General features: G+C 44.3%; 1 protein-coding gene across 2 annotated transcripts; it reads right to left on the bottom strand.

The window, feature by feature from the left end:
- Position 1: 1 nt before the first annotated feature.
- On the bottom strand, positions 2–26,230 carry col7a1l (collagen type VII alpha 1-like). Of its 2 annotated transcripts, none has more exons than XM_049761071.2 (103): positions 25,951–26,230; positions 24,142–24,329; positions 22,700–22,880; positions 22,477–22,636; positions 21,271–21,364; positions 20,287–20,460; positions 20,044–20,201; positions 19,854–19,986; positions 19,665–19,781; positions 19,434–19,589; positions 19,135–19,251; positions 18,920–19,066; positions 18,724–18,843; positions 18,507–18,665; positions 18,304–18,417; positions 18,073–18,222; positions 17,850–17,987; positions 17,310–17,456; positions 17,106–17,225; positions 16,852–16,998; positions 16,572–16,775; positions 16,368–16,507; positions 16,159–16,282; positions 15,947–16,090; positions 15,696–15,877; positions 15,563–15,631; positions 15,476–15,493; positions 15,379–15,402; positions 15,232–15,297; positions 15,012–15,092; positions 14,910–14,936; positions 14,801–14,845; positions 14,659–14,733; positions 14,493–14,579; positions 14,393–14,419; positions 14,271–14,324; positions 14,124–14,195; positions 13,988–14,047; positions 13,782–13,817; positions 13,677–13,721; positions 13,498–13,533; positions 13,336–13,380; positions 12,814–12,885; positions 12,693–12,725; positions 12,374–12,445; positions 12,240–12,299; positions 12,140–12,175; positions 11,992–12,072; positions 11,824–11,859; positions 11,707–11,751; positions 11,548–11,619; positions 11,402–11,437; positions 11,168–11,194; positions 10,986–11,021; positions 10,845–10,898; positions 10,714–10,752; positions 10,584–10,637; positions 10,477–10,509; positions 10,010–10,075; positions 9,873–9,917; positions 9,758–9,793; positions 9,637–9,663; positions 9,500–9,571; positions 9,378–9,440; positions 9,281–9,298; positions 9,182–9,217; positions 9,069–9,107; positions 8,962–8,997; positions 8,758–8,877; positions 8,616–8,690; positions 8,423–8,542; positions 8,255–8,362; positions 8,136–8,180; positions 7,992–8,051; positions 7,515–7,565; positions 6,860–6,901; positions 6,502–6,780; positions 6,378–6,413; positions 5,682–5,708; positions 5,552–5,611; positions 5,142–5,267; positions 5,005–5,076; positions 4,810–4,845; positions 4,685–4,744; positions 4,545–4,589; positions 4,434–4,469; positions 4,329–4,364; positions 4,188–4,244; positions 4,043–4,114; positions 3,908–3,979; positions 3,811–3,846; positions 3,656–3,736; positions 3,462–3,569; positions 3,335–3,397; positions 3,000–3,062; positions 2,804–2,920; positions 2,461–2,538; positions 2,312–2,365; positions 2,192–2,240; positions 1,730–1,864; positions 1,289–1,345; positions 858–1,052; positions 2–787 (listed from the first exon to the last, which is right to left on the bottom strand). In XM_049761071.2, the coding sequence occupies exons 2-102, from the start codon at positions 24,215–24,217 to the stop codon at positions 859–861; spliced, it is 8,163 nt and encodes a 2,720-aa protein (XP_049617028.1). In that variant the 5' UTR covers positions 24,218–24,329; positions 25,951–26,230; the 3' UTR covers positions 2–787; position 858. The 2 variants fall into 2 exon arrangements, with proteins under 2 accessions (XP_049617028.1, XP_049617027.1); XM_049761070.2 differs by having other exon boundaries at positions 24,142–24,334; positions 25,955–26,230.

Raw genomic sequence — 26,230 nt, 5'->3', positions numbered from 1 at the left:
GGAGTCGGGCAACTAAGTGATGTGGGTTTATTTAAAAAGTGAAGCCGTCATTACCTCCTCCAGGGAAGCCTCGCGCTTCTCTATATCTCTAAAGACACGGAGGAGGCATTGCCCAAGTGTCGCCACGCCACTGATTTAGCGTGACGATGCACAAGCGTGAGGGGCTCAAAACAATTAGCTAAGTAGAATGAACAAATTAAACTACAAATGAAATAAAATAAAAAAATTGTGTTTTAAAAGAACAATAACTGCTGAAACAAATGCAAATGTTAAAATTAATTAAAATGAAACTACAATAAAAAACTTACATGCTCAAAAATGAATAAAATCTGAGTGAAATTAAAACATAAAAGTCAAATCAAAATGAACTAAAATGAAAAATCAAAGAAATATTCTGTATTGAAAAAATATCTAATTCTAAAACAAACAAAAACAAAACTAGAACAAAACATGTTAAAAAAACAAAAATTGATAGAATTTCAAAAATTAATGAAATCCAAGTGAAATTAAAACATGAAGATAAACATAAACTACAATAAAAACTCCAAGAAATATGTCTTAAAAAAACTAATCCTAAAACCAATAAAAACAAAACAGAACAAAGCGTGTTTTAAAAAATAAAAATTGATAACATTCAACAAATATTCAAAGTGTTTGAACAAGTCAAAATGAAATGAAATCAAACTATAATAATAAAAATTCAAAAACTTTTTTAAGCACGATATAAATAAAAATCCTATACAGTGCAAACAGGTGCTTTCTGCTCATGTTCAGGCCCCGCCGGCGTCTGCGAAAACACAGACACGTTCATAAAAGCCAGCAGTTGTGATTTTTAAATTTGTCTCACAGCATCTTACCTCATTGGCCGCGTTTCGCTGCCACTGCGCAGCGACTGCGGCACTCGTGTAACGAGGGGAAACGGTTGCGGTTGCCGCCGCAGCCGCCGTACACGAAGGGCCGGCACTCGCCCGCCCCGGCATGGAAGTACCACAAGAGGGAGTAGTCGGAGCACGAGCCCTCCAACATGGGCTCTAGGCAGCGCTCCTCGAACCCTGGGTGACAAAACATTTTTACTTTTTAACTTCATGTGAGTTAAAATATTAGGAACATCTCAACTCAATACTCTTTGGTGAACTGTTACGTCAGTGCAGCCAAAACTAGCACACGGGCCCGTCAAACATTTATGGATTCCGTTTTTTGGTTAATTTCAAAACAAGTCATTACTCATAAATGACAAGGCGGAAATAATAATAAACAGGAAGTAGAAGAAAACAAAAGCAAAACACACCAGAGGATCTCGCTCCAAAAAGTCGTCTTTTTTCCCTCTGGAGTGTCTCTGAGGCATCTAAAACAAAAAATGGAGGATATTTGCTCCAGTTATTATTGTTTGCAAGAATCCTCAAGCGATTGTTACAAAACAATGGGAAAAAATACATTTAGTAAACGACACACACGGAAATACACACTTCGTGAGATAGTTGTTGGAGAAGCAGAATTTTGAAAAATCATCTAACTGCGAGGTGTCATTGAGTGGGGCAGCCTTTTGATGGCACTAAATTGGGCTGTAGATTGATCTTGCGCCGTTGGGGAGGGAGCGAGGGGGGTTCCGAGGGGCCATGCGATCGCTAATGAGCAGGCTGAAATGTGTCGACACTTCTTGCGTCACGTTGACCCTCGTCGTGCCTCGTCGTGTCCCCCCCCTCCACCCCCCCAAGGCAGTAGCGCTCACCGGTGCCATTCAGCAGAAATCCTTTCTTCATCTTCATTTGTTCTTGCATGTCGTCACCGTCGTCTTCGTCGGCGACGGAGGGCGAGGAACTCCCGTCGGGGTCTACCGACTTCACCATCAACTTGTACTCTAAGCCTGGACTCAAACGCACACACAGTCAACCTTGACATAATACAACATTTCTGACATTTAATTATTATATGTCCCCAATTAGTCCGAACATGTTTTGTGTGTATATGTATTTATGTTGACAATGACACCGTGGTGTGCGCGTGTTTTTCTGACAGAACAACAGATGGTCCCACACACACGGGTGCCACGTTGATGCCACGGGAGCTCTTGTAGACACACAAACACATGGTCACGTTTTGGCTCACTCACAAATAAGGAAGAGTTCATCGTGTACTAATGACACCATTGCACACGCTCTCGCTCCTGCCGTCCGCACACACACATACTTACCACACTTGTCCATCACCTCCTGGGTGACGAGCTTCTTCACTTCAAGATCCTTTGCAAAGATGAAGATAGTCAGTGTGTATCTTGGACAAATGTATGACAGCGATGTGCGTGTGCGCATACCGAGAGGCCGGGCTCCCCCTTTTCGCCTTTCACCCCTTCGATTCCAAGCACACCCTACAAATAAATAAAAAAAAAAAAAAAAAAAAAAAAACACTTATAAAAACCATGTTGGTGTGTTGTATTGTGACAAGTTTGTAATACACACTCACACTCTGGCCTCTCAGTCCGGGACCCCCTGGCGCCCCTCGTTGACACGGCTGTGTTTTTCCTCTGCGGCCTCTCACGCCCTGATTTTGAAAAAGCGCACACACATCAAACACGTCTCTGCGCACAGCGTGACGCGCACCCAATTACAGCCCGTCCTGGCAATATCCTTATTAGAAGAGTGCTGACAGTCTGCGCTGCGGGCCTCCTAATTGTTGCTGCAAGTCGCTAATTGATAAGGAGATGGACGGCTTTTATCCTCCTCTTTTGACACTCAAACTTTACTTCAGCTATGGTTAATCGGATGGGTTTTTATATGTGTTCACTAACGATGCAATAATAACAAACCTTGGCTCCAGGGTCCCCACGGGGTCCCGGGCCCCCTGGTGGTCCTGGGTTTCCATTCTTTCCCGGTCTTCCCACCGAGCCCTTAAATCCCGGGAAGCCTGAGAAACCAGCCGCGCCCTACAAGCCAGAAAACACAAATGCATTAACTCACGTTTTTTTTTTTTTTTTGGCATTTTGTCAAATTTGCGTTGTTAACCTTCTCCCCTTTTTCTCCCGAGTCACCGTCGATGCCATTGATTCCGGCGTTGCCTTTGTCGCCCTGATGGAGCACAATATTATCATAAAATAGAATGTAAAGATACTTTTTGTGCCTCTTGTTTTTGCTTCATCTTAATGAACATTGTCCTGCTGCTTCTTTAACCAGCAGGGGGTAGCATAATATAAACATGCATGAAGACAGTCACGTTGGTTCTTCACAGTTGATGAAGAATATCTGCATGTTATAACACGGCAACACTGACGCTATCTGTTAGCCCATATATGGAGTTCTCTGCATTGTTTGTTAGCATTAAGCTAACTTGTCAATTTGACCTTTCGTCCAGTGAGTCCATTCAGGCCAGGAATGCCGGGGGTGCCGGGTGAGCCTGCGTCCCCCTGTTAAGAAGCAATTCAAAAATTGGTCTCAGAGCATCGTTGACTGGCGAACTCAAAAACAAACCTTTTCACCGTTGAGACCCGGACTCCCGAAACGTCCTGGGATGCCTCGGAAGCCCTTCTCTCCCTTGGCTCCGTTATCTCCCGCTGAGCCCGTTTCGCCTGCATCCCCCTGGAAGAAGCAAAATAAATAAACAGGACGTCAAAGTCGTCAAGATTCCGGGAGAGTCTAATGAAACGCGATTTGTTGTACTCTACCTGATTACCCTTCTGGCCTTGCAGTCCCGGGTCTCCCTTCTCTCCTTTGGTGCCATTCACGCCATCACTTCCGGGGCGACCCTTAACGAAGCCATCACATAAAACCTCTGACACCGAATCTGGCTTGTATACGGAATACGTTTGATGACTTTTACCATGACTCCGAGGTCACCCGGCTCTCCAGGATCTCCCTGCATCCAAAATTTCAAATCACTTTCAAAACTTTGTGACACCACAGGAGGCTTTACAAACCTTCTGACCACCCGGTCCTCGAGCGCCAAAACGTCCCAAAGCGCCTTTTGTGCCCGCATCACCCTTCAGGCCCTGAAAAAAAAAAAAATGGAGATTCCAATCTTAAGTTGTAGGAAGATAAGATTTCCTTCATACCTTAACTCCAGGTGGACCGTCCTCGCCCTTCTCGCCTTTATCGCCATCAAATCCCGGGTAGCCTCGCTCACCCTGCAACAAACACAATAGAGAGAATGTGTCAAGCATGTTCTCGAGAACCCCGCAAAGAGTAGACGCCGCTCACCGGGTCGCCTTTGTTGCCTTTCAAGCCACGAGGTCCATGCATTTGAAGCGCACTCCCCTATGGTGTAGAATAAATCAATAATCAGCTATTTATCAATGAAAACGTTGATAGCTTCCCAATTTGAGAAAAAAAAAAACATACCCGTTCTCCTCTGATGCCTTGCAACCCACGTTCACCCTGGCAGTTACACATAAAAAACACCATGATGCCAAGGACAACTTTACATTTATGGAAAAGAAGCGTTACCTTGACACCTTTGAAACCACGTAAACCTTTGGAGCCCTAAAGAAAAACAAAGTCGAGTCTAAAGTTGGCATCATTGGCAATTTAGCAATTCAAATGGAACAAAGTCCTCACGATAAGTCCTGGCCCTCCTTTCACGCCCGGGGCTCCTTGGTCGCCCTGAAATAGAAGCCATGAGATTTTTCATCAACCTGTACCTCATAAAAGCATTTTATTGAATTGAAAAAAAAACAACAATACAAAATAAATCTCACCCTTTTTCCAGGGAAGCCAGTGAAACCCCGAGGCCCCGGCTCTCCTGGAATTCTTTCCCCCTAGGGCGATTTCATTTTTCAATTGTTACCATTATTTCCTTTATTATTTATTTCAAAATATTCACCTTTTCTCCTTTTACTCCAGGTACACCGGGAGATCCCTGTATCGGAAAAGAATGATGTCATAAGAATTTAACAGGAAATCTTTCGCTTCTTTCACAAAACTGTAAAATGTCATTTTAGTTTTTTGTGTGAAACTTCCCATTTGTTTCAAAAGTCCAACTATACATCAAAAAACATAAAGACGGTAGCGTGCTTACATCAGGTCCTGGTGCTCCAGGAGGTCCCGTGCCTCCCAGCGCTCCATTTTTCCCCCGTTTCCCTCGCTCACCCTGCGTCAGTGCACACAGCAAACATTGCATCACTTTCAAAGTGCAGCGGTGACATAGCGCCGTACCTCTTGACCGGGCTCTCCGGGGGCTCCCGGGGGTCCTTTGATGCCCGGATACCCCTGGATGCCTGCGCTCCCGCGGATGCCTTGGATTCCCTGAGCCCCCGGTGGCCCCGGCTCTCCTGGTTCGCCCTGAGTTGATGAGTCAGAATTGTTCTGATTTTAATTGCTTTCAAAACAAACAGAGTTTGATTACTATTCTTCGAACAAGCGTGAAAACATTTGGAACGTAAACAAAAACTTCAGCTGGCAAATGCTTTGAAATAATTGCCTTGCAATTATGTGTTGAAATCACACACAATACTCACTCAGAAAATTAAATGGTCGGAAATTAAAATAGCAGCCAGACGCAAAGTTAATCAAAGTTAAAGTGATTGTGCTGTAATTAATTGTATTTTTTAAAGAAGATGTGTCACCTTGTTGCCGGGCCGACCGGCTTGCCCTTCGGGCCCTCGGTGGCCGCTCCCCGGCTCTCCCTGAACACACGACTTCAATGATAATCTTGTTGAATAATAAATGATATACATACAAGCGTATACAGAGTACCTTTTGTCCTTTCTCGCCAACGCCCCCCTGCAAACATCAAGAAGAACACGCAGGAAAGTCAGACAGCACCTTGACGTTGTTAAAAGCGGGAGACGTGAGGGAAAGAAATGGCGTTGCTTAACAAGGGGAATTATTCATGCGCGTGCTTCATTAATCGAGCCGGCATCAAAAGAGCAGGAAGGCCGGACTCCCCCAGCTCTGATGCAACACCGAAAGCGTGGGTGACGACCGCACGCTTTCGTTTAAAAGGACGATTTTTTTGTCTGCATCTTCCCAAACTTTATTTTAAAGTTCCATGAGTGATACTGTTAGAAAAACATATCAGTTTGGGCCGAAAAAAACCCCAAAACATTCAGATTTTGAAAAACATGTCAAATTGACCATATTTGGACATATGCAGTTTCGAACTGAAAGCGTTGATATGCATTCTTCAAAGAATGCTGCCAAAAATTGAAACATTGATGATGTCATATAAAAACCCAGTGCTAAATTTAATCAAGATCTGATCCTAATTGTGCTGTAATGTAAACGTGAGCTTATGCATGGTGCTTAATAGAGACGTTCCATACCACTTTTTTTTCCCAGACTGAGTTCTCAATTCTTGCATAGTCACTGATACGCGAGTACTGATACCACCGCCATCCATGAGCGAATCCAACATTTTTACGATTTGACATTAAAATTGTGTTTATTTACCTTGGGACCTTGGATTCCATCCTCACCCGGTTGTCCCTTTATAATGCAAGACATGTCCATGTATCAATAAATGACTTACTTTGAATACACAGTAGTACCCTGATTAATGTTTGCTGGCCATTACCTTGAGATAAAAATAGTCAGGATGGTACGGGTAAGGCTGCCCGCCTTCTTCCCTGCCCGTCCTCTCCATCTCAGCCCTCCTCCTCTCCCACTCCTGCCTCCCCCGTTGCCTCTCCAGCTCGCCCTCCTCTTCCTCCTCCCGATCCACATCTTCCTCCTGTGTCTCCCAGTCGCCACTCCAATCCTCATCATCCGGGCCGGGCCCTTCCCCTGCACTTTGTGTGAATGGATCGGTCTCAACTTGTCGCTGGCTTCGTTGTCCGTCGTCCGAGTTCCTTCTCTACAAAGTCGTCATTAATGACTAATGACTTTTGTTTTGTACATGCTAGCGCCACCACCTGGCTGCTTCAGACACTTACCTTTGAGTCAGACCAGTTTCTCTTGACCCTGATTGACAGCACCTGTCAAGTGATGCTTGTCAGCAAAATATTCAAATACAGAATTGTGACTTTGTGTGTGGAAAAAAAACAAGCCAGAGATGAAGTTAAATAACTTTGTTTTATATTGAAAATTTTCACCAGTGACACTCAAGGAGTAGTTTACATAACATCTTCTTTAAATAAATAAAAAGTACACCAAAAATATGCATAAAGGAGTGTCAGGTTGTCTTAATGTGATACGAGTCTTTATAAATAACTTGTAATAAGTTGTCGGTTGTGACATCCAAGGCGCTTGTCTCCACTTTATTTGCATTTTCCTTTGTTGTTGTGTTCCCTTAAGAAGCATTACAACTCTATGGTCGCATTCTGTAATTAAGAGACATCCTGTTTAAAAGATAAAAAAAAAAGTACTGTTACGATTGTCGTATTATAAAAGTGTGCTCATTCCCATTCAGCCAAGCTTTAAAATCATGCTGCGGCTTTCATGCTTTAAAACGACGGGGACTGTTGCTACTGGTGAAAATTTTCAAGCCTTGCATTTCAAGACATGCTGTGATGTGCATGCAAGTTGTGTGTGCGTGTGTGTGTGTGTGTGTGTATGTGTGTGTGTCTGTTAAGCCAATGAGGAATCCACCTTGTCTGACTCCTGCGTGGTGATGGGAGGAGATGGCAGCGACGGCTCATCCTGTTTCCGGCAAAAAAAAAAAAAAAGTTCACACAGGTCATAATGTTTAGCTCAACAGTCACTAACCTTTTCATCCGGTGTTGGATAAATTAGCTTGTTTTTATGCGTCGGATGACGCGATAGAACAAAACGAATCTGCTGTGACTTCCGAGAAGGTCGCGCTAAAAATCATGAACTCTGCTTTGCAAGTTCCTAACGCCTAAAAGTTAATTTAAATATCACCTAAAAGTTAATTGAACGATGTGGGCAGCGAGGACGACTGCATGGGGCGCTAATTAATATTATCGGAAGTAGGTGTGCAATTAATCGTCTCCTTCCCAGAGATGATGTTGTGATTAAAAGGGCGTCTGACAGGCCCGTTAACGAGAAAGCGCCCGCCCGTACGTCATCCGACATCACTGAGTTTCAAACGAGGCCACCGCCTACCCCGTCCTGCTCGAGCTCACGGCGGGCGACGTGATGCTCCTCCTCCGACTGCTCGCTCGTCTGGGAGGAGATGAGAGTGTTGATGATATGTTAGCGAGTCAACGGCAGCACGAGTGTGACATGAGCATGCTCCGTCTCATTTACCGGGGGACGCGTCGGCCTGGAACGTCGTCCTTTATTTCCTTTGCCCTGGGTAGCAGGCGGGAAGAGCAATTTTTAAGAAGGGCCAGATGTTCCTCCACATATGACCGCGTGTTATTTACCTTCCCTCGTTCTCTGTTCTGTCTCTTGTGTCCTGCGCTTTTCTTTCCCGTGTGCGCTCGGGCGAGCGGGGCCGCCTGGACGACACTTCCGGCTTGGGCGGAAAGCGTCTGCCAGAACACATGAATGCATAAATGTGAGGAGACCAACTTGGTAACTGAATAACTAACCTGATTTGAAGTTTCATTTAAAGTAGAATCGACTTGAATCAGATTTGTTTCGGTTGAAGATGTTCCATTCATGTGCGGCGTCCATAACGTTGGATCCTCCGTAGTTTCGTTCCAGGAGTCCTTTACGTGGGGGACAAAGAAAAAGAGTAACTGTTGTGTACATTTCGTGATAGTTTGCTAGAGCGTTACTCACAGGCTGCGTAGGTTGGTCCAACTCAAATTCCTCAATACTGTCCACTTGTGCCAATGAGTCAATCTTTAGAGAGCTCTGTTGAAACAATGGAAGCAGATCTTAAGAGGCCTTCACTCATAATCTGTGAATTCACACCACGTACGGTGTATTCCGTTATGACGTTGGAGGTTTGCGTATCTTCTTTCCGCTCGGTTATCTTGTGAAGTAGCTCCTCTATGCCGTCCTGCAGCAGCCTGTCGATCAAAACCTTCAGCAAAGGAAGCTGGGACAAAAGCAAACACAATGTAGCTCCATAGAGAACAAGAAAGACCCAAGAAAAATCTGCAGGTAGAAACCGCCGACCCACCTTGATGCCATATGTTTCTAACATGGCTTCAATGTCCTGGAGAAGAAAAGAGCAAATCATGCCGCTGAGGTACTTTTTCACTTCAAACACTTGAGCAGGAACACAACCTTCATTTCCAGTGATTTCCCAGAGGCGCCGGCATCACCCTATTGAAAGAAACAATAGTCAATGACTAACATACTGTACTTCTATTTCAACTTCCACTTGGCCGTGACTGTACCTTTTCTCCTCTCATGCCTGTGTCTCCTTTATCTCCCTGCAAAGACAAACTAGAAAATCAGAAACTGTATTTGCACTTTAAAACCAAACTGCGTACTACCTTTATTCCTGGCGAGCCCTGAACACACAAAAGAGACAAAGAGGAAGACGATATTGGTTTAGGCAGTTACTGGCACACAGCAGCGCGAGATACTTACAGTAGCTCCCGGAGGACCCATGGGGATGGGAAAGGCTTGGCGGATTTCGTCAATGGTGGCGCCCTGTGAATGGCTTGTCAGTTGAATTCAATGCAAAAGACACCTGGGGATCATTTTCTTACCTCTGCGGTCACGAGGACCTGTTTACCGGGCAAACCTGGAGATCCCGGTTCTCCTTTACCACCATCTTTGCCCTGTAATTCAACAAGACTCAGGTTTTGTTCCTTTGGCTGTTTTATTTAAACTTAAAACTACTCACGTTTGCTCCCGTGTCTCCTTTCTCCCCCTGGAATGAGAGAAAAGTGTCAATTGCCACCCAAAAAAAAAAGAAAAATCCCTAAAACTAATTTTGTTGTTCTGTCAGGGATACTCGTGGGGACCTTTTTGCCTTCTTCCCCTTTTTGTCCTCCCTCTCCCTGCAAAAAGAAATGCATGCTAAAATTGAAATCACGCTAGCAAAACAAGCCAGAGTTCTTCTGTCAAAATTCTCCTCACATCGTTCCCCGGGAGTCCTCGCTTGCCGTCAATGCCGGCTCGTCCCTGGAAAGTAAACAAAACAGAAGACTCAATGAACAACCCATGTGGAAAAATGATTTTCGAGGAATAATTGATGATTCTTATAATAGCTTCACCGGAGTTCCTGGTAATCCTGGCATTCCGGCAATCCCAATCCGACCCTGTTCGCCTCGCTCGCCTTTCTACGGAAAACAGGAAGCAATCAAATTGTGCATTTTTAAATGTTTTGTTCATTGCTTTTTTTTAATGAGTGGTTCTCAGAAAGTATGGTCTAGAAGTTTGACATGAGAAAAAAACAAAACAGTTGTAAATAGTTGGTGACACCTTGTGGACACACAAGGAAACGAACAGAAACTTTTGTAAAGAGCATGTCACGAACAGGAAGTGGTCACGATGGCTATTTTGCACCACTCCAAATAAATTCCCACACAATAGCCACAAATGTCAGCCAAATAATGTCAGCAGTATTCCAAGCAGTGAAATTTGATGATCGGTTCTAAAGGGTAGAAAATATGGACTTTGAAAGTGGGTCATGTGACCATCACGTTGGACCATGCATTCTGAGAATCACCCGAACACTTACTGAGCCAGGCTCTCCTTTTAGTCCCTGCTCCCCCTGCAAAAAAAAAACCTAATGATGTTAAGCGGTTATAAAAGTAGACGTACGGGAAAATAAAATATCTATGTAACCTTTTCGCCTGGTTTTCCGGGTGTACCATTAAGCCCGTCCTTTCCGGAACCACCCTGCCCACAGTCACGTATACGCATGAGTGTCAACGATTGTGACAATATAGATGTTTTAAGAAATTTGGACACCAACCAAAGAGGATCCTGGAAGTCCAGGTTTACCCTCAGGACCCTGCGAACAAGCAGAAGATATGAAGTTTAAAGGTATTTGTTCTCACACAAACTTACAATGACTCCTACGAGAACGGGAAATGGGACGCTCACTCTTGGTCCAGGTAGGCCAATTTCTCCTCTTGAACCCGGCTCGCCGGGCTCACCCTGACAGAAACCGGATAAGACGTTTTTTAGCGAGGCAGATGAAATTGCCTTGGGAGAATGAAACCAATATGATATTGATAAAGACACCTTGATCACCCGGGCGAAGATATTGTCTCGTAGCGTCTGTCGAAAAAAAAAAAAAAAGAGAGTATTTCTTGTTTGCTGCCTTATTGTCTCGATTTTACGAGCGCGACCGCAACAAACGGGCCTGTTGAACATGACTGGACTGATGGGAAGCTGTCACACGCGACTATAAAAGGTTTATTTACTTGCGTTCCGGGAGGTCCAGGTTTTCCCTTTGTGACGACAGCAGACACGCGTGCGCGCACACAGAGAAAAAACCAAACTGTTAAAAATCACATCGATAGGACATCATGTGAAAAATTTGCAGGAAATAGAATATGCGCCGAAGCATGATGAACACAATAAAGGCCAAAACAAAGATATCGAAACTGCAATCGCGATGACAAAGCAAAGCGGCGGATCGGAGCGCACGTACGCACCGGTTCGCCTTTGTCGCCTTTTTCGGCGTCAAGCCCCTAGAGGAAGACAAAGAAATTTCATTACAGGTAATCATGAAACGTTAGCATTGACAAGTGACAATTACACTGGGAAATGTTTTATTATTTTAATTGTGAGGAGATCTCACCGGCTGGCCAGCGTTTCCAATATCTCCTTTCTCTCCTCGCATTCCCGGTTGCCCTGCTAGCCCTTGAGGGCCCTGATAGAAAATTAATGAAACAGAAACAATAGGCGACTTGATAATTTATATTTTAGTAATTTTGTAGAACCGCAAAAGATAAAATACCCTTATTCCTGGGTCGCCGGATGCTCCTTGTGGTCCTTGCTCGCCCTTTAAAAGACAAAATGAGTTGAATAATTTAACAATTTAATTTAAAAAAAAATAATTGGACTGGTATGGCACCTTCATCCCTTGTTCTCCTTTAATTCCAGCTTCCCCCTACACATACAAAAACATTTAAGAAAATGTCATTCTAGGAATTATACAAGGAACAGAGAAAAAAAAATTAAGCTGTTAAGAAATGCGCTAAACTTGTTTCATGTCTGTGACAACCTCATGTGATTTACTTACATCTTTACCTATTAATCCTGTTTCTCCAGGATTTCCAGGTGGGCCCAAATCCCCTTTGTCACCTTTGGAGCCATCCTGTCCCTGTTCAAGATATTATTTGGAATACTATGATTTTGATACACAGCTTGACATTTTTTGTTTGTATTACCTTTGCTCCTGGTTTTCCAGATAAACCAACATTTCCCTGTGAATGAGAGCAATATTAAAGAAAAAAAAAAAAATGGCGGATGAGTTATTCAGGGACTCACCCGTTCCCCGTTTTCTCCCTTTGGCCCCTCTTGTCCTGGAATCCCAAAACCTGGACTACCCTGCAAGTACACATTAATTAAACCAGAGCTGCACATTCCCATTTTTCACATTTCACACTTTTTAACGATCCAACCTTTTCTCCTTTGTCTCCGGGTTCCCCTTTTGGTCCCAGAGGGCCCGCGGGACCGATTGGACCGATGTCTCCCTGTAGGACGGGAAATGTGACACATCAGTCAGCGACTTTTGAAAAGTAGACTAGCGTCTCTGAAGGGGTTGCGCTCACTGAGTCATTCAGTCCAATTGTACAAAGCTAATGAGAGAAGGTCTTAATTGTGTTTGATTGGCAGGCCCAGAGGAGAACACACCACAGTGACGGGTTCCAAAACGATAAGCACTACCCCTTCCTTACATACATGGTGGATTCATCTTCATAAACAGCATGAAGTACTCACCCGGACGCCTTTTTTGCCAGTTGGGCCAATATTCTGTCATGACACAACCACGAGAATATTCAGTGCTGAAATTTGATTACATAATTATCAAAAAAAGAAAAATTACAAAACGTGGTCTTACACCGTTGGCAGTGTCTCCAGGGGCTCCTCTTGGGCCTTCGTCCCCCTTAAGACCGATCGGTCCTGTCGGCCCCTGGGAGAAATAGTATGCATTCAACACTGACGGAGCGAGAGGTGGGGGCACTGCCACCCCCCCCCCGAAAATATGCTTGACGTGCCCCCCCATGGAAATAATTGTCTGACGCATTTAGCGCTTATCTTGTCGACATTTTCGATCAACAAAAAGGGCATTAAAGCAAATAGGGTGACAGCATCTTGGTGACAATCTCGCCGGGAGGGGAAGTGAGGTGAGGGGGCCGCCTCAAATTAAAATCAGTGACGCGGTACAAAATGTGTGAGAGATAATCATTGAAGCTTTGACGATTTGCCTCTTGTGTAATCACCGGCTTCTCTCATCGAGGCTAATTTAAGAGATGCAATGACAATGTCCGTTTATATATTCTGGTCCAATTTGAAACATAATGCCTCGGCCTATTCAGTCAAATCTGAAGTGCATTTTGTCATCATCACTAATAACACTCACTGTTGGTCCTTCTGGTCCACTCGGTCCCGTCTCGCCTCGTTCACCCTAAAAAGAAATGCATTTCTTCATTTAAGACTCACTTTCAGACGGCATATTTTAGTCCAGCTGATGAGTCACTCCCATGATAAAATTGATCGGGAGTGTGTTTGGATGTGGACTCACTTTGTCTCCTTGCTCCCCTTTGAATCCCTTTTTCCCCTGCGGACAAAATAAAACTACCAGTGATTCATTATTTCATGGCCAATTACTCAAAAATCATTAAGCAGCAGTTAGCGTGTTTATCTTGTGAGCGTTAATTAGCATTCTGGATAAAATATGAATGGGCGTGGCTCAATACGCACCCGAGGTCCAATGGCTCCTTGGATGCCTTGTTCTCCAAGTTCACCCTGGACATATACATCCCAAATGAAATGAACTAAAAGGAAGTAAAATCACGTGTTGAGTACCTTGGGGCCGACTGGTCCCGTTACGCCCGCATTTCCCTGCAAAATATAAACATGATTGAAATTTGGTGATAGGATGGCAGTTAGACAAAAAAAAAATATTTACAAGTATAACATGAATGAACAGAGGAAAACAAAGATGGCTATTACATTCAATATGCTCAGGAGATGGCATAAAGGATAAAACATAGTATTTTTGTGCATAATACCTTCTCTCCCGGCTCTCCACGGGACCCCTGAGAACCTTGCAGGCTATATTCGCATTCACCCTGCAAAAATTCACATTTAGAGAAACTAGACACCACCGGCATTTTGAGAGCAAGATCAATGTTTGTTAACACTTGCCTTGTCTCCTTTTGGACCCGGTGAGCCCGGTGTCCCGTTGATGCCGATTGGACCGGGCAACCCTGCGACACCCTTGACGGTGGTGGCAAACAGAATTTTTTTTTTTTTTGTAACGTGTATTTTAATGCTGATCCTATCCGCACTTACGTTGCTTCCAGCTTCTCCCGTGTCGCCCTTTGTGCCCGGCTTCCCACGTAAACCCTTTCAAGTGAACATATAATGACGTTATTTAAAGTCCAATCAAAATGAGTCGCAGGATTGTCGGGTACCTTTTCTCCTGGCTCTCCAGGGTCCCCCTTCAAAAATAAAGTACATCACAGTGAATAAGTGGCTGTATATGTAAAAGTTAAACTCTGATGCTTTTCTTACCTTGATAGATATTCCTGGCGGTCCTGCTGGACCAGGCATACCCGGGACTCCGATGACTCCGGGAATTCCAGGAGGTCCCTGGGCACCCTATCATATATTTTTTTTCTTTTATATCAAAACCTATTCTTGAAAAAAAAAAACTAAAATTCATCAGAGGTAGACTCACTGAGGATCCTGGTTCTCCTTTTTGGCCGGGGATGAAGTTTGCATCTGGGGCTGCTATCACATAACCCGGCTCTCCCTGTGAAGAGAAACAAAACGCGTATGATGATTGCTCCACATATACATTCAAATATCCTAAAACTTACTCTCTCTCCTCTCTGGCCTTTGGGACCAGGGAGACCATGAGGACCCTGTTGAAACGCAAGAATAGTCACAATTCATTTAAGCGCATGTTTTCAGTGTTTTAAGTTTTACCATATCGCCTGGTACACCTGGTGTGCCCTAAAAAAGGAGAAAAGATACATTACACGTGTTAAAACAACAAACACAATGAATTTGTTCCCTTAATTAACTTACCCGTTGGCCAGCGGAACCCGGGGGTCCAGTTCTTCCTGGGCGTCCAGGCAGCCCAGGAACGCCATCTGTTCCAGGAGGTCCCTGTCAAAATAAAGCAATACGGCCGAGGCGAAAATATAATAAAAATAAAAACAACAACATGAAGCTGCAACACATTTAAGTGACTTGCGCTCAGTAAAACAATCCAAATGAAATTTGTCAGTGCGTGTGTGCATCTTACCTTTTCACCCTTCTCTCCCTTGGTAGAGGTAAAAGGATCAAACTGTCCTGGAGTTTGCCTGAATCGCTACAAAAATAACAAACACGGCAGGTAATGTCGGTAAAAGAAAAGATTTGTAATGTGAGAAATATTTTGAGTGAAACTCACCAAACCTCCTCCCATACCATCCCCCTGAAAGTCCATTGTGGATGTTACTACACATATTTATTGTTTTTGCACACAATGTTGGCTCAATTAAACTCACCCGTTCTCCTTTCTGGCCCTGGGAAAAGACAGGAGAACAATTTGAATGCATTTAAAATTTTAAATAAATTGCACCAGATCAATCTACCTTGACACATTGGCAGGTGGGGGCTTGAGGCAGCTTTGGGTCATCAGTGGGCGTGTCCAGCTGACTCAACTAAAAATAAAGAGGGAGTAATGAAGTGATACTTTGTCATAAAAATTGCACTTTCTCCTTTTACCTCTGGCTTGAACTCGGAGAGGAGCTCCTCGCTGCAGACGCTCCCAACGAATTCTCTCTCCACGGAAGGAAAGTCATCGAAGGTCGGCGAGTAGAAGACGTTCTTGTATCGGCCGGGGGCAGCGATTTTACTCAACTCCCGCAGGTCGGCATTGGTGACCCCTACCGCCAGAATGCTGACGCCTACTCAAAACGTAACAAAGATTAGAAATTGAGGGAGAACTAAGCTTGTAAGCGGACTTTTTGACTGACCCAGAGCACGAGCGATCCTGGAGGGAGACTCCACGTCGTCATGGGCCCTGCCGTCTGTTATCAGCACCAGAACATGGGCAACATCCTGCCTCATGCCCAGAGACTCTTGAAACATTTCTTGCAGGACATAGCTGATTCCCTTTCCTGTGTTAAGAAAGGCACACAAGTTGAAGAAATGAGATTTTTCCTGCTGTTTGGTTGGCAGCACAAACCTGTCTTGGTGTTGCCTCCTCCATAGCGTAACGCCATGAGTCCCCTGCGCACAGAGTTCCGGTCTTTGTGATCGTTAAGTCGGAATTCAATCCGAGGCTCATCGCTAAAATGAACCACGGCTATCTGAAAGTGAGAATTTCAACTTCATTATGTCTCAATTCCCAGCTGTTGGGCTGGATGACGTGCGGTTAATTTGGCAGACACCAACTTGTGCGCCTTCAGGGCCGATGACCGGGAAGTAGGTGACCACCCGGAATATGAAGTCCTTCATCTTGTCAAAGTTGTTGGCGCCAATGCTAGACGATTCATCCACCAGGAACACAATGTCCACTTTGCTACGGCTGCAATCTGGACGAAAACCAAATGGCTGAGTCAGCAACAGTAGCATTCCAACGAGAAAAAAATAAAATACCTGGTTTTGATTGCACGGGAGTCACTGCGCTTGGTGTTGTCAACAGAGGAGGGGTCACTGTTGGATGAATTGAGGTTTTATCGGTAGTAATCGGCAACCTAAAAGGATTTTTGGTGCTTCTAGTGGCTGTCTGAGGGGTTATGGTGTTGGCTTTGACATAAGAGGCTACTGTTGCTGGCTGGGACGTCGGCGGACGCTGTCCCACTGAGATGAGCATAAGCAAAATATTAGAAGTATAACGTAAAACTAAAGGTGGGTGAATATTGTGAGTCTTCCTTACCAATCCTCTGGTAAACGGTGGTGACTGGTCCCTCCACATGCCCATACAAAGGCCGAATGGAGAAAATGTAGGTTCTGCGATAGAGGAGATCACCAACTTTGAAGGAGGTGAAACTCGAACCCAGTGTCTCATTTTTAGTCTCAAACACTGAAACAAAACACATTATTTCACTTGCGTGTATACGCTGCAATTTTAATACACTCGTTGTAATAAGACATCATGCTATTCAAATCAGCTACGTCATTGGCTCAGACCTGAGATGTGTCTCCAGCTTAGATGATACCTGGAGACACCCGCCACTGGATTCCATCTTAGAACAGTGCTGCTGTCGGTGGTGTTCATTGCCGTGAAGCCGGTCACTTTTGGAAGGTCCACTAAAGTCCAGTTCAAGAAAGAAAAGTCAAAGGGTATATTCATCCTGGTCTCCATGTTCAGAGTATTTGACTAGACCAACTCACATGTCCGTGCTGTGACCAGCACAGAGCTTCCCTCCTGGCTGCCCGCCATGGAGGACACTTGAATCTTGTAGGCCGAGCCCTCTCGTAGGTTCTTTATAGTGAAGGTTGTAACACCAGCTGGTACCATATGGGACTTTTCTTCTCCCCCTGGTGAAGGATGCAGTAAAACTGGTATGGCAACTGAATTTATTTATAAAGCACTGAATCAAAAGGCAAAGATTTAAAAAACAAAACAAAAGGAAAGTCAGAACTGGTGTTTTATGCTTGCCCCTACGAGCTCCAGTTAAGAGGCGAGCAACAGCACCAGTTTGGCGTCCACTTTTAAAATGATTGTCTAATTTTGCCAATACAATGAAAACAGCATGGGCCCCAAAATTGAACCATGTGGAACACCAGTGGGGCAGAGTGGAATTTAGAGAAACCAAGGCTAACAGATACAGGTACTGCCTGCCAAATCGGATCCGAGTCACTTTAGAACACTAACCTTAAGGCCACATGGTGTTGCAAACGAACCACAGTGATACCACTGAAGAATCTCACCCACGAATTGGACCCAGGAAACTTTGTAGCCTGTTGCACCGGGTGATTGTTTCCAGGAAAGGGTGACAGAGTTAACACCAGTGTCCACCACTTTGACGTCCTTCACCAGCTGGGGCGGTCCGGAGTCCAAGGCAGCCGCTGAAGATTTAAACATGCATTCAAGGCAGGTTATATTTTCCTAAATCTCTACAGCAAACATGAGGAAGATCCAATTGTTCGCTACCTGTGACTTGAGTTAAGGAAATTTCTGGTCCCTCCGTGTTGCCGTATATCGCACGGACTGTGATCATGTAGGTGGTTTGTGGGGTCAGGTCAACGATGCGATAGAAGAGAATGCTGTGGTCCAAGTAGCGTGACTGGGGGCTGCTGTCATCTGCAAACATAGATGTGAAAATATGTGACAAAAATCAGGCATGTGAGGGTGAATGTGCACGCCATGGACAAGAACATTTACCAGTGTTCCAGGAGAGTTTGTACTCAGTAGCACCCACTATTGGGCTCCACTGTACTTCAATGGTGGTGCTGGTGTAGGCGGTGACCTCAAAGCTGGACACGTACCCGAGAGGAGCTGAAAACGAATGTATCGGTTAAACTAAATGGTTGACGTCTATAGTCGCCGATGGTAGTGAATGAGTTCAGGCAAATTCAGGTACTGACATGTTCTGAAGGTGGCGGTGAAACCAGGCCCGACCACCGATCCAAAGAGCACGTAGAGAGTCAGGGCGTACTCGGTGTCATGGGCCACATTCTTCAGCTGGTACTCAGTGGTGCTGCCATTCAGAGCTAACTGCCTGGGACGGTCCCGACCCGCAAACTCTGAGAAACAACGATATATGAAAGGAAGCTCCTGCTGGGATGATATCATTCAACACACCTATCGTGGGTCCCCAGGCCAGTCGGTACCCGGTGGCTCCCAACACGCTGTTCCACGAGATGACAGCACTGCTGGTGCTCACTGCTGACACCTTCAGGGTCTGCACCACACTGTTTTCCACTGATGAGGGGGGCATTGAAAATATCATATACTCCATCACTCCTGGACTCTTTCTAGTAGTGCAGTAGTTAGTTACATGTCTTGACTTTGGCGGATGTGACGGGCCCTTCGATGTCTCCGAAAATAGGGTTCATTGTGATGGTGTACTCGGCGCCCGCGTGGAGGCCCTGGATCATGTAGAAGTCAAAGGTGTTCCTCAGGTTGATGCTCTCTATGTGGCCGTCTGAAAGCGCAGCACAAATAAGTGGAATATGAAATATTTGAATCGGTGTGAGTCAGCGGTGGCATTACCAGACGACGCCCATGTGAGACGATATCCTGTAGCGCCTTTAACTGACGTCCACTTTGCCTGGACAGTGTCAGTGGTTGCATTCTGGACCAGAAGTTCTTGAATTGCTACCAGCTTCTCTATAATACACAAACACATCTGACATGGAACAACACCGCTCTCTTGTGGATACATTGCAGTATGACAACAAAGTTGTGGTTTACATTACTTTGTGGTTTTTGGCCATGTTTTTTTTTTTTTTTTTTTTTTTTTTTAGCAAGTGTCAATCATTGTCATCAAACGCAGATGTAATAATAGTTACGTGTTTTTCCCACGATGGAAACCGGTTCACTCAGCCCCTGCGGGTAAACCGCGAAGATACTGATTGTGTACTTTTTGTCCTCTTCCAGGCTGTCAATCACGTGCGAGGAGGCATCTCCCGGGAGCAGCTGCTCATACGCATATCCCGGTCGGTCGGCTGCATTTGAGAAAGCGGACAATAAATCTGACTCAAAATAACAAGTGTCGATAATTTTGCACACTCTCTTCATACATCTCGGGATGAGAATCCTGAATCCGTTGAGCTTCTTGAGAGGAGACGTCCAGCCCAGACGTAGCGAGAAAAGACTCTCCTCGATAACTCGGAAGTTTAATACTTGAGGTAATGGTGCTGGAAGACAAGACTTGTGGCTCTTGAAGTAGAACCAACATTTGGTTTGTTTGATTTTAGCGTTGCACTTACTGGTCTGGGCAATAATGGTTGCATACCCGCCGACGAGACTGGTATACCAGGCGTACACAGTCAGAGAGTATGATGTCATCGGGTTGAGCTCTGTCACCACAACTGTTGTCACGTCTGATTTAAGATCAATCTCCTGGGAGCAGAGTTCCAGAATAAACATCTGGATTAGACCTTTCACACCTCCCCTTACCTGTCCCTGCTGCGTGTCGACGGGTTGTCCTCCAGAGCTGAGAGGGACGACTATCAGTCGATAGCCCGTGACATCCCCCGTGGCCGCTGTCCACGTCAGTCTGAGGGAGCTGTAGGCCAGCTGGCTAACCCGCAGATCTCTGGGACCCAAAATGAGCTCTTTGATTGGATAAAAAAGAACAGTTAAATAGATTCAAAAAAGGGAAAAATAAAAATCGTCACTTCGGTGGTGAGATTCCCTTACCAGGTTGGGGCCATTTGACTGGTAGCTGCGGCTCAGAGACGGTGAAACATACCCGGCGGGATAATTTGGGTAGGACGTTCTCCAGCATGGGGAAGTTAACACTCATCAACAGGTGCTCCTCGTACGGCTTCGACACCATGCTCCTCAGCTCGTCCTCCTTAGCGTTTCCCACGCCTGAATATAAGCACGTTGATCAATTTATCACTTTCTGGTTTTGTCCACTGGGAGGAGCTGTGGCATTGCTTTAATGTTGTCTGCACATCCGCATTTGGTCATCAAATAAATAACAACGAAGCAGCATATTTTCGACTAAGCTGACTCGGGCATATGCTTTCAATTGGTATTTAGATAAATTATGCACATGGATGTTCAAAGACGTCTTTCAATTGATTCTGGCATGATGAGGCTTTAACCAATTTGCCCTGAAGCGCTGACTCATGAAGCCACATGTGCGTTACATTTGTAATCTGATGCCACACGTTTGCCTTTTTTTTTTTTTATTCTTTTTTTTATATGATTGTTGACAAGCAAGCAGCTGCAGGTTTGCTTCCCTGCGGCGTTGATGAATAAGACGAGCGGTACTCTGTGTCAGAGGTGTCGCTGAATCGTCCGGTGAATAATGGGCGCAATTAGAGAGCGATTGGTTAATGAGCGGTAATTATTGCAGCTCTCGCGGAAAAGGGAGCAAGATGTATGCGCAATGTGTGTGAGGGAAGTAGTGTAAGTGGACTTGGGGGATGGAGGCGGTCTCCATTTTTTCCATGGTGTACCTAATATTGTGACGCGTGAGAGTGTTCTCTATATGAATCGCATATACTATCTGTGTGAGTCCACTCTAAAATATGAATCTCGCACAAGATTCCGGGGAGAAACCCAATGCATCGCAACTGTACAGTACATGAATTTCTAACAGCGGGTGAGACGGAGGCCGTCCAGATAAGATCTGGGGGGACGATGTTGAAGGAATTCATAATGCGGACTCACCGACAGCGTAGAGCGAAATGCCGTTGTCGGCCACTGCTTTGGCCGCGTCGAAAAAATCGTCGTACGAGGGTCCGTTTGTGATCAAAATGGCCACCTAGGGAGAAAGCAGAGGTGGGGTAAAAAGTTTCATTTGTTGGAGTATATAATGCAGACGTTTGGATTTACAGATAGTCACTCATCAGTAATATTAGTTGCTCTTCGCAGAGGACAAAAAATATATGCCTGTGAGTATTGTCACACTGTTCAATTCTGTCGTTTGACATTGTGACACTGAAGCTTTTTGCTAGCCCATCTTTGGCATTTTGTATTCTTTGTTAGCATTAAGCTAAACAGACTAACTCACGTCAAGCAATGTCTTACTTCAGATGATACAAAATGTCTAATTCTCATTGTTGCATTTTCAGGAAATACACAATTAGACAAAGAAAAGAAAAGTTCCATCAAGATTTAGCAACAATGTTTGCTTTGCTGTTCGAATCCATTCTACAGTTTAAACATTTGCACAGTTACAGAGCTTAATAATTAATACACCAATATTTGGGTCGGACGGGGGGGACTCATTTAAAAACATCAGACTCGTTAAAGCCCCCTACAGATTTGTTTCATGGCTTAGTTTATAATTGAATTCATAATTGAATAAATCAAGCAAAAAAGAACAAGCAGGATGCGACTGAGACTACCAATTTGCTCTTCATAAAAATTAAGCAAAGTTCATGGGAAGTTCAAGAAAGCAGAAGAAGAAGAGGACTGACTCAATGAGATTGTAGCTGCTGCTCGCATGCGCCCCGCCAGTACAAATTCAATATATCAGCCTAATCCTCTCCCCGCTGCCTTCCCACGTCAAGTGCAAAATTATTCACACGCACACTCAGAAGATAGCGGGCTGATGGGAATGCTAACCGGCAGCGTTACTCCGAGTCTCCCCACTGCTGATAGAGAAGGAAAATACTTCACATTTTATCACTTGACAAGTTTAGTTGCAGTCTGGAGCAGGCGGCTCAGACTTTAATACTGTTTTTTTTTTTATATTTTATTTTTTATTCTGCCCTATTGGAAAACAGGTCGATCACAAGCTTCTTTTATCAGGAATGATTTTTGCAGACTTAAAAAAAATTGACTTCTATTGCTCAACTCGTTCACTGCCATTGACGGGAATAGACGTCAAACGTCATGTTTTGTTGGGTTGGCAATGAATGAATTAAGTACCTTGGGTGCAGGGTCGCGACGGATGTCGGCGTGGAAAACCTGGTTTACAAGAAACCAGAGGGCGGCGCCAATATTCCTGAATCCGCCCTCATAGGGCAGCATTCTAACAGCCCCGAGTACCTCTTCCAAGGAGTTGTAGTCCGTCAAGGCGATAAGAGTCCTGGAAGGACAGGAAAGTGAGAAACGATACAAAACCGATGCGTGTTGACTTTTTTTTTTTTACTTGGGGACGGTCCCGAAGACAATGACTCCGAAACGGATGCCTTTGGCTCCTACGTGGCTGTCGTTGAAGGAGGCGAGCATCGCCGAGATGAAGTCTTTCATCGCAGAGAAGCTAGCGGCTTCAACAGTCCACGACTCATCCACCAGGAAAACGATGTCTGCCTGGACCACCGTCCTGCAGGCTACCATAGATTCTGTAATCAGCAAGGAACGGCTAACCACAGCTATTCTCCCTTATGCCTAAAAAAAAAAAAGCCACCTTCCCAAAAAAACAGCAGGTTTGAAACTGACATTTTGAATTTGGGAAAATGCTAATTGTCCAAATTGATATATTGACAAAGTAGTTTATTACTTCATGTAATAAAAAATCCTCTGAATGAAATTGAGTTTTATGCTATATGACTTAACAGTTATTTTATATTTTAAAAAAATCATAAAAGTATGATCAGAATGACAACATGCCTTCAAACTGATTACCACAAAATGTCCTAAGGCGTCTTAAGGGTTAATACAAAAAGGTAAATCTGCTGAATACGCCAACAACTTCTTACTCGTGCTGTCACTAGATGGCAGCCTTGCCTCATCACGCTTGCCTGCTCACATCTGCAGCAAGCTCCGCAAACTCCCACGAATGCTTAATGACACACAAGTCGGCCCAAAAAGAGCATCGGCATTCCGAGCACTCCGGCAATAAAACTTTAGCGCAGCAATGAGGAACGCTTAGAATATTAAGGCAAACATAGGCTGTGGTCGGCCTGCCTCCTCACGCCTGCCTGAGCTAACAGGCGCCTTTAAACGGCGCTCGCATACAAATCTGTATTCTGGAATGAGATGTGCAATCTAAGTGGAATAAGTAGAAGAGATAAATAAGACATTGTTTCATTGGTGAATGGCATTTTGGATTATCGGCTGAAGGACAAGAGAATGTGTGTTTGTACATAAATCGCTTCAAGATTGAAAGTTGGGATTTTTTTTAGATAAATACAAATTAGAAACATTTGACTAAGCCTATGCCGTTAAGAATGTAGAATGAATCAGTGTAGCGATTAATCGAGCAATCGACAATTAATCGAGCATCAAATTAATCAATAACTAATAATTTTAAAAATAATTAAAAAACGAAATATTTTTGTTCATCAATTAATCATTTGGCCATCTTTAATTCAAAATTGTCCAAATAATTGAAATTTCAAAATTGGATCAAATTCCTGAAGTTGACTGATTATCTTTGCGTTGAATATAAAAAAAAACTTTTAGTTTGGAAAGCAATGATTGATGTTTATGACACGTAAGTAACCTAATTTATGTCAAATTTGACCTCTTGAATGGCTCAGTCATTGTTTTATTTATTGGATCATTGAATTGTATCTCGTAGGCAAGTTGTCTTCATCAGAACAAATTTGTGATTTACATTCCATCGAGGCGGGAAGAGTGATGTCATACCTTCGGCTTGTGCCGTGACGCTCCGCCACGAGAGGCAAAGCAACACGAGAATCGTGCAAACGCAAAAGCGGCCCATACTCTCGTCCTCCCGTTCTGATCAGGCGCTCCTCCTCCTCCTCCCGCCTCGCCTCACAAATCCCCTTCCAGGACGGGCGCTCGGGGATCATCAATTCCCGCGCTTCTTCCCACTTATCTGAGACAGGGAAAGTCAAAGAGAGATAAAACGTGAGCAACCATTTTTTTTTTTAATGTCGTGTTTAACTTGCTGGAGACGCATATGGCTGAGTCGCATGCAAATCACTCACTATTTATGATGTATTTATTGCATATTGTCCTAATAAAGGCGAGAAGGAGGATAGTAAAAAGTTTCTACCTTGCAGACAGTTTAACAGCACGTTCCAATAGTGGCAAAAAGGTGGAAAAGTCTCACACAGCACTTTTTTTTAAATTGTCTAATACTACAGCAAGCCATCAGAGGCAATTACCGCGGGTGTCTAAACAAACATGCCGTTTGGAATTTATGACCCCGATAATCGAAAAGGTGCCGTCCAGTATTGCAGAGGTGGGCTCAACTGAGCTGACCCCCCTCCCCCCGGTATTCAGATATGATGTTTCACATTTGCTGATGAGGATGTTTGATTATGATAATGCCTCCTTTGGGATGTTGTACATAGTATTTAAATCGATAGTGATCTTTCAAGACCTACAGAATATTTTGTTCTGTGATAATATGGAGTCAAAAGTATTGGAACAATATCTGGATGTATTAAACAACTCAGAACTTATGATTGAAGCCACCTACTTTTCAAGTGAGCAAAAGTATTGGAACGGATTAACTTCAACATTTAATATTTGGTGGCATAACCCTGACTTGCAATAACTGCATCAATGACACAACCGTCCAAAAATGTCCTGCCAAGCTCAACAATTAAGATGCATGGGGGGCCTGTCCCAACACTTTCGTCACCTTTATGTCAGTCCGCCTTGTCCGATTAACATGAGCATAAAAGTACCATAAAAAGTAATCGGGCTCAATGGGGAGACATTTTGGGGGAAATTCCACGTTGTGGTTTGACCACCTGGCTGAAGGCTAGATGATATTTACAATCTGCGCGGGCCAGAGCCGGCTGGCAGGGCCCCATGCAACAACCTCCTCCTCGCATACCGATGCAGATATGTCTCTGCATGTATCTTATTAGCGCAGAAAAGGAGCCAGTCAGGTGTGGAGGATTTTATGAATGACAGTTGACACGCTGAAATATGCCGCAATATGCTGCAATTTTTTTTTTGCGGGCAATCCAAAACACTGCAGTGTCTTATATTAACAACACAGCGGCACAACACATCACAGCACCCGAGAAGATTAAACAATATTACAAAACGGACTTCACTGACTCACTCGGCGTTATCTGCTTGTTACTCGCTCGCTCTTTCTCTCTCACCGGCGGCGGGCCCTGCGAGTGTAGCCGTGCGTCAGCTCTTTCTACATAATGGCATTTTCCACCTCGCCACCTCCCGGAATGGATTATCCCCGCGAGACGAAAAAAAAGGCACGCGAGACGTCGTCGCTAATTCAGATTTTCAAAGCCAAAGCGGAAAGTTTGCAGGTGCAGTCGAGCAACGTAGAAATAAAAAATAAATTAAAAAAGTGCATTAGTGCAGGCGTGCAAGACGTGTAAGTGCATCTTACCCATACAAAAATGACAAAAAACAGAATATAATGAGCTTAAATTCTGTGCTGGTTTAAAAGATTAACACTTGGTAAATCAGCACATTAAAGTGCAGTGGAAATTTTTAAGGGCCTTTTACTTACCTCTCTCCTCAAGTTCATCAGAATTATCTGGGTGACATCCAGACAAGGGTGGAAAAATCCCCTAAAAGACAAAAAGAAGGTTCAATACAAGTGAAGCAGTCGTTGAATCTGTGTGTCTGAATGGAGGAGGTAGGTGTGTGCGAATGAATGAATGACACTTGGATTTTCTTTTTTTTTTTTTTTTTTTTAGTGGGGGCTTGGCTAATACGCATAAAAAGTTTGCGAAGAGGGGTGGGGGATGCTGCAACCTGCTGCCTTGAAAGAAGAAGTGCCGCT

Source organism: Syngnathus scovelli, chromosome 22 (genome assembly GCF_024217435.2).
Source record: "Syngnathus scovelli strain Florida chromosome 22, RoL_Ssco_1.2, whole genome shotgun sequence".
NCBI classification, from domain to species: domain Eukaryota; kingdom Metazoa; phylum Chordata; class Actinopteri; order Syngnathiformes; family Syngnathidae; genus Syngnathus; species Syngnathus scovelli.
This window is presented reverse-complemented; position numbering and strand designations above follow the sequence as displayed.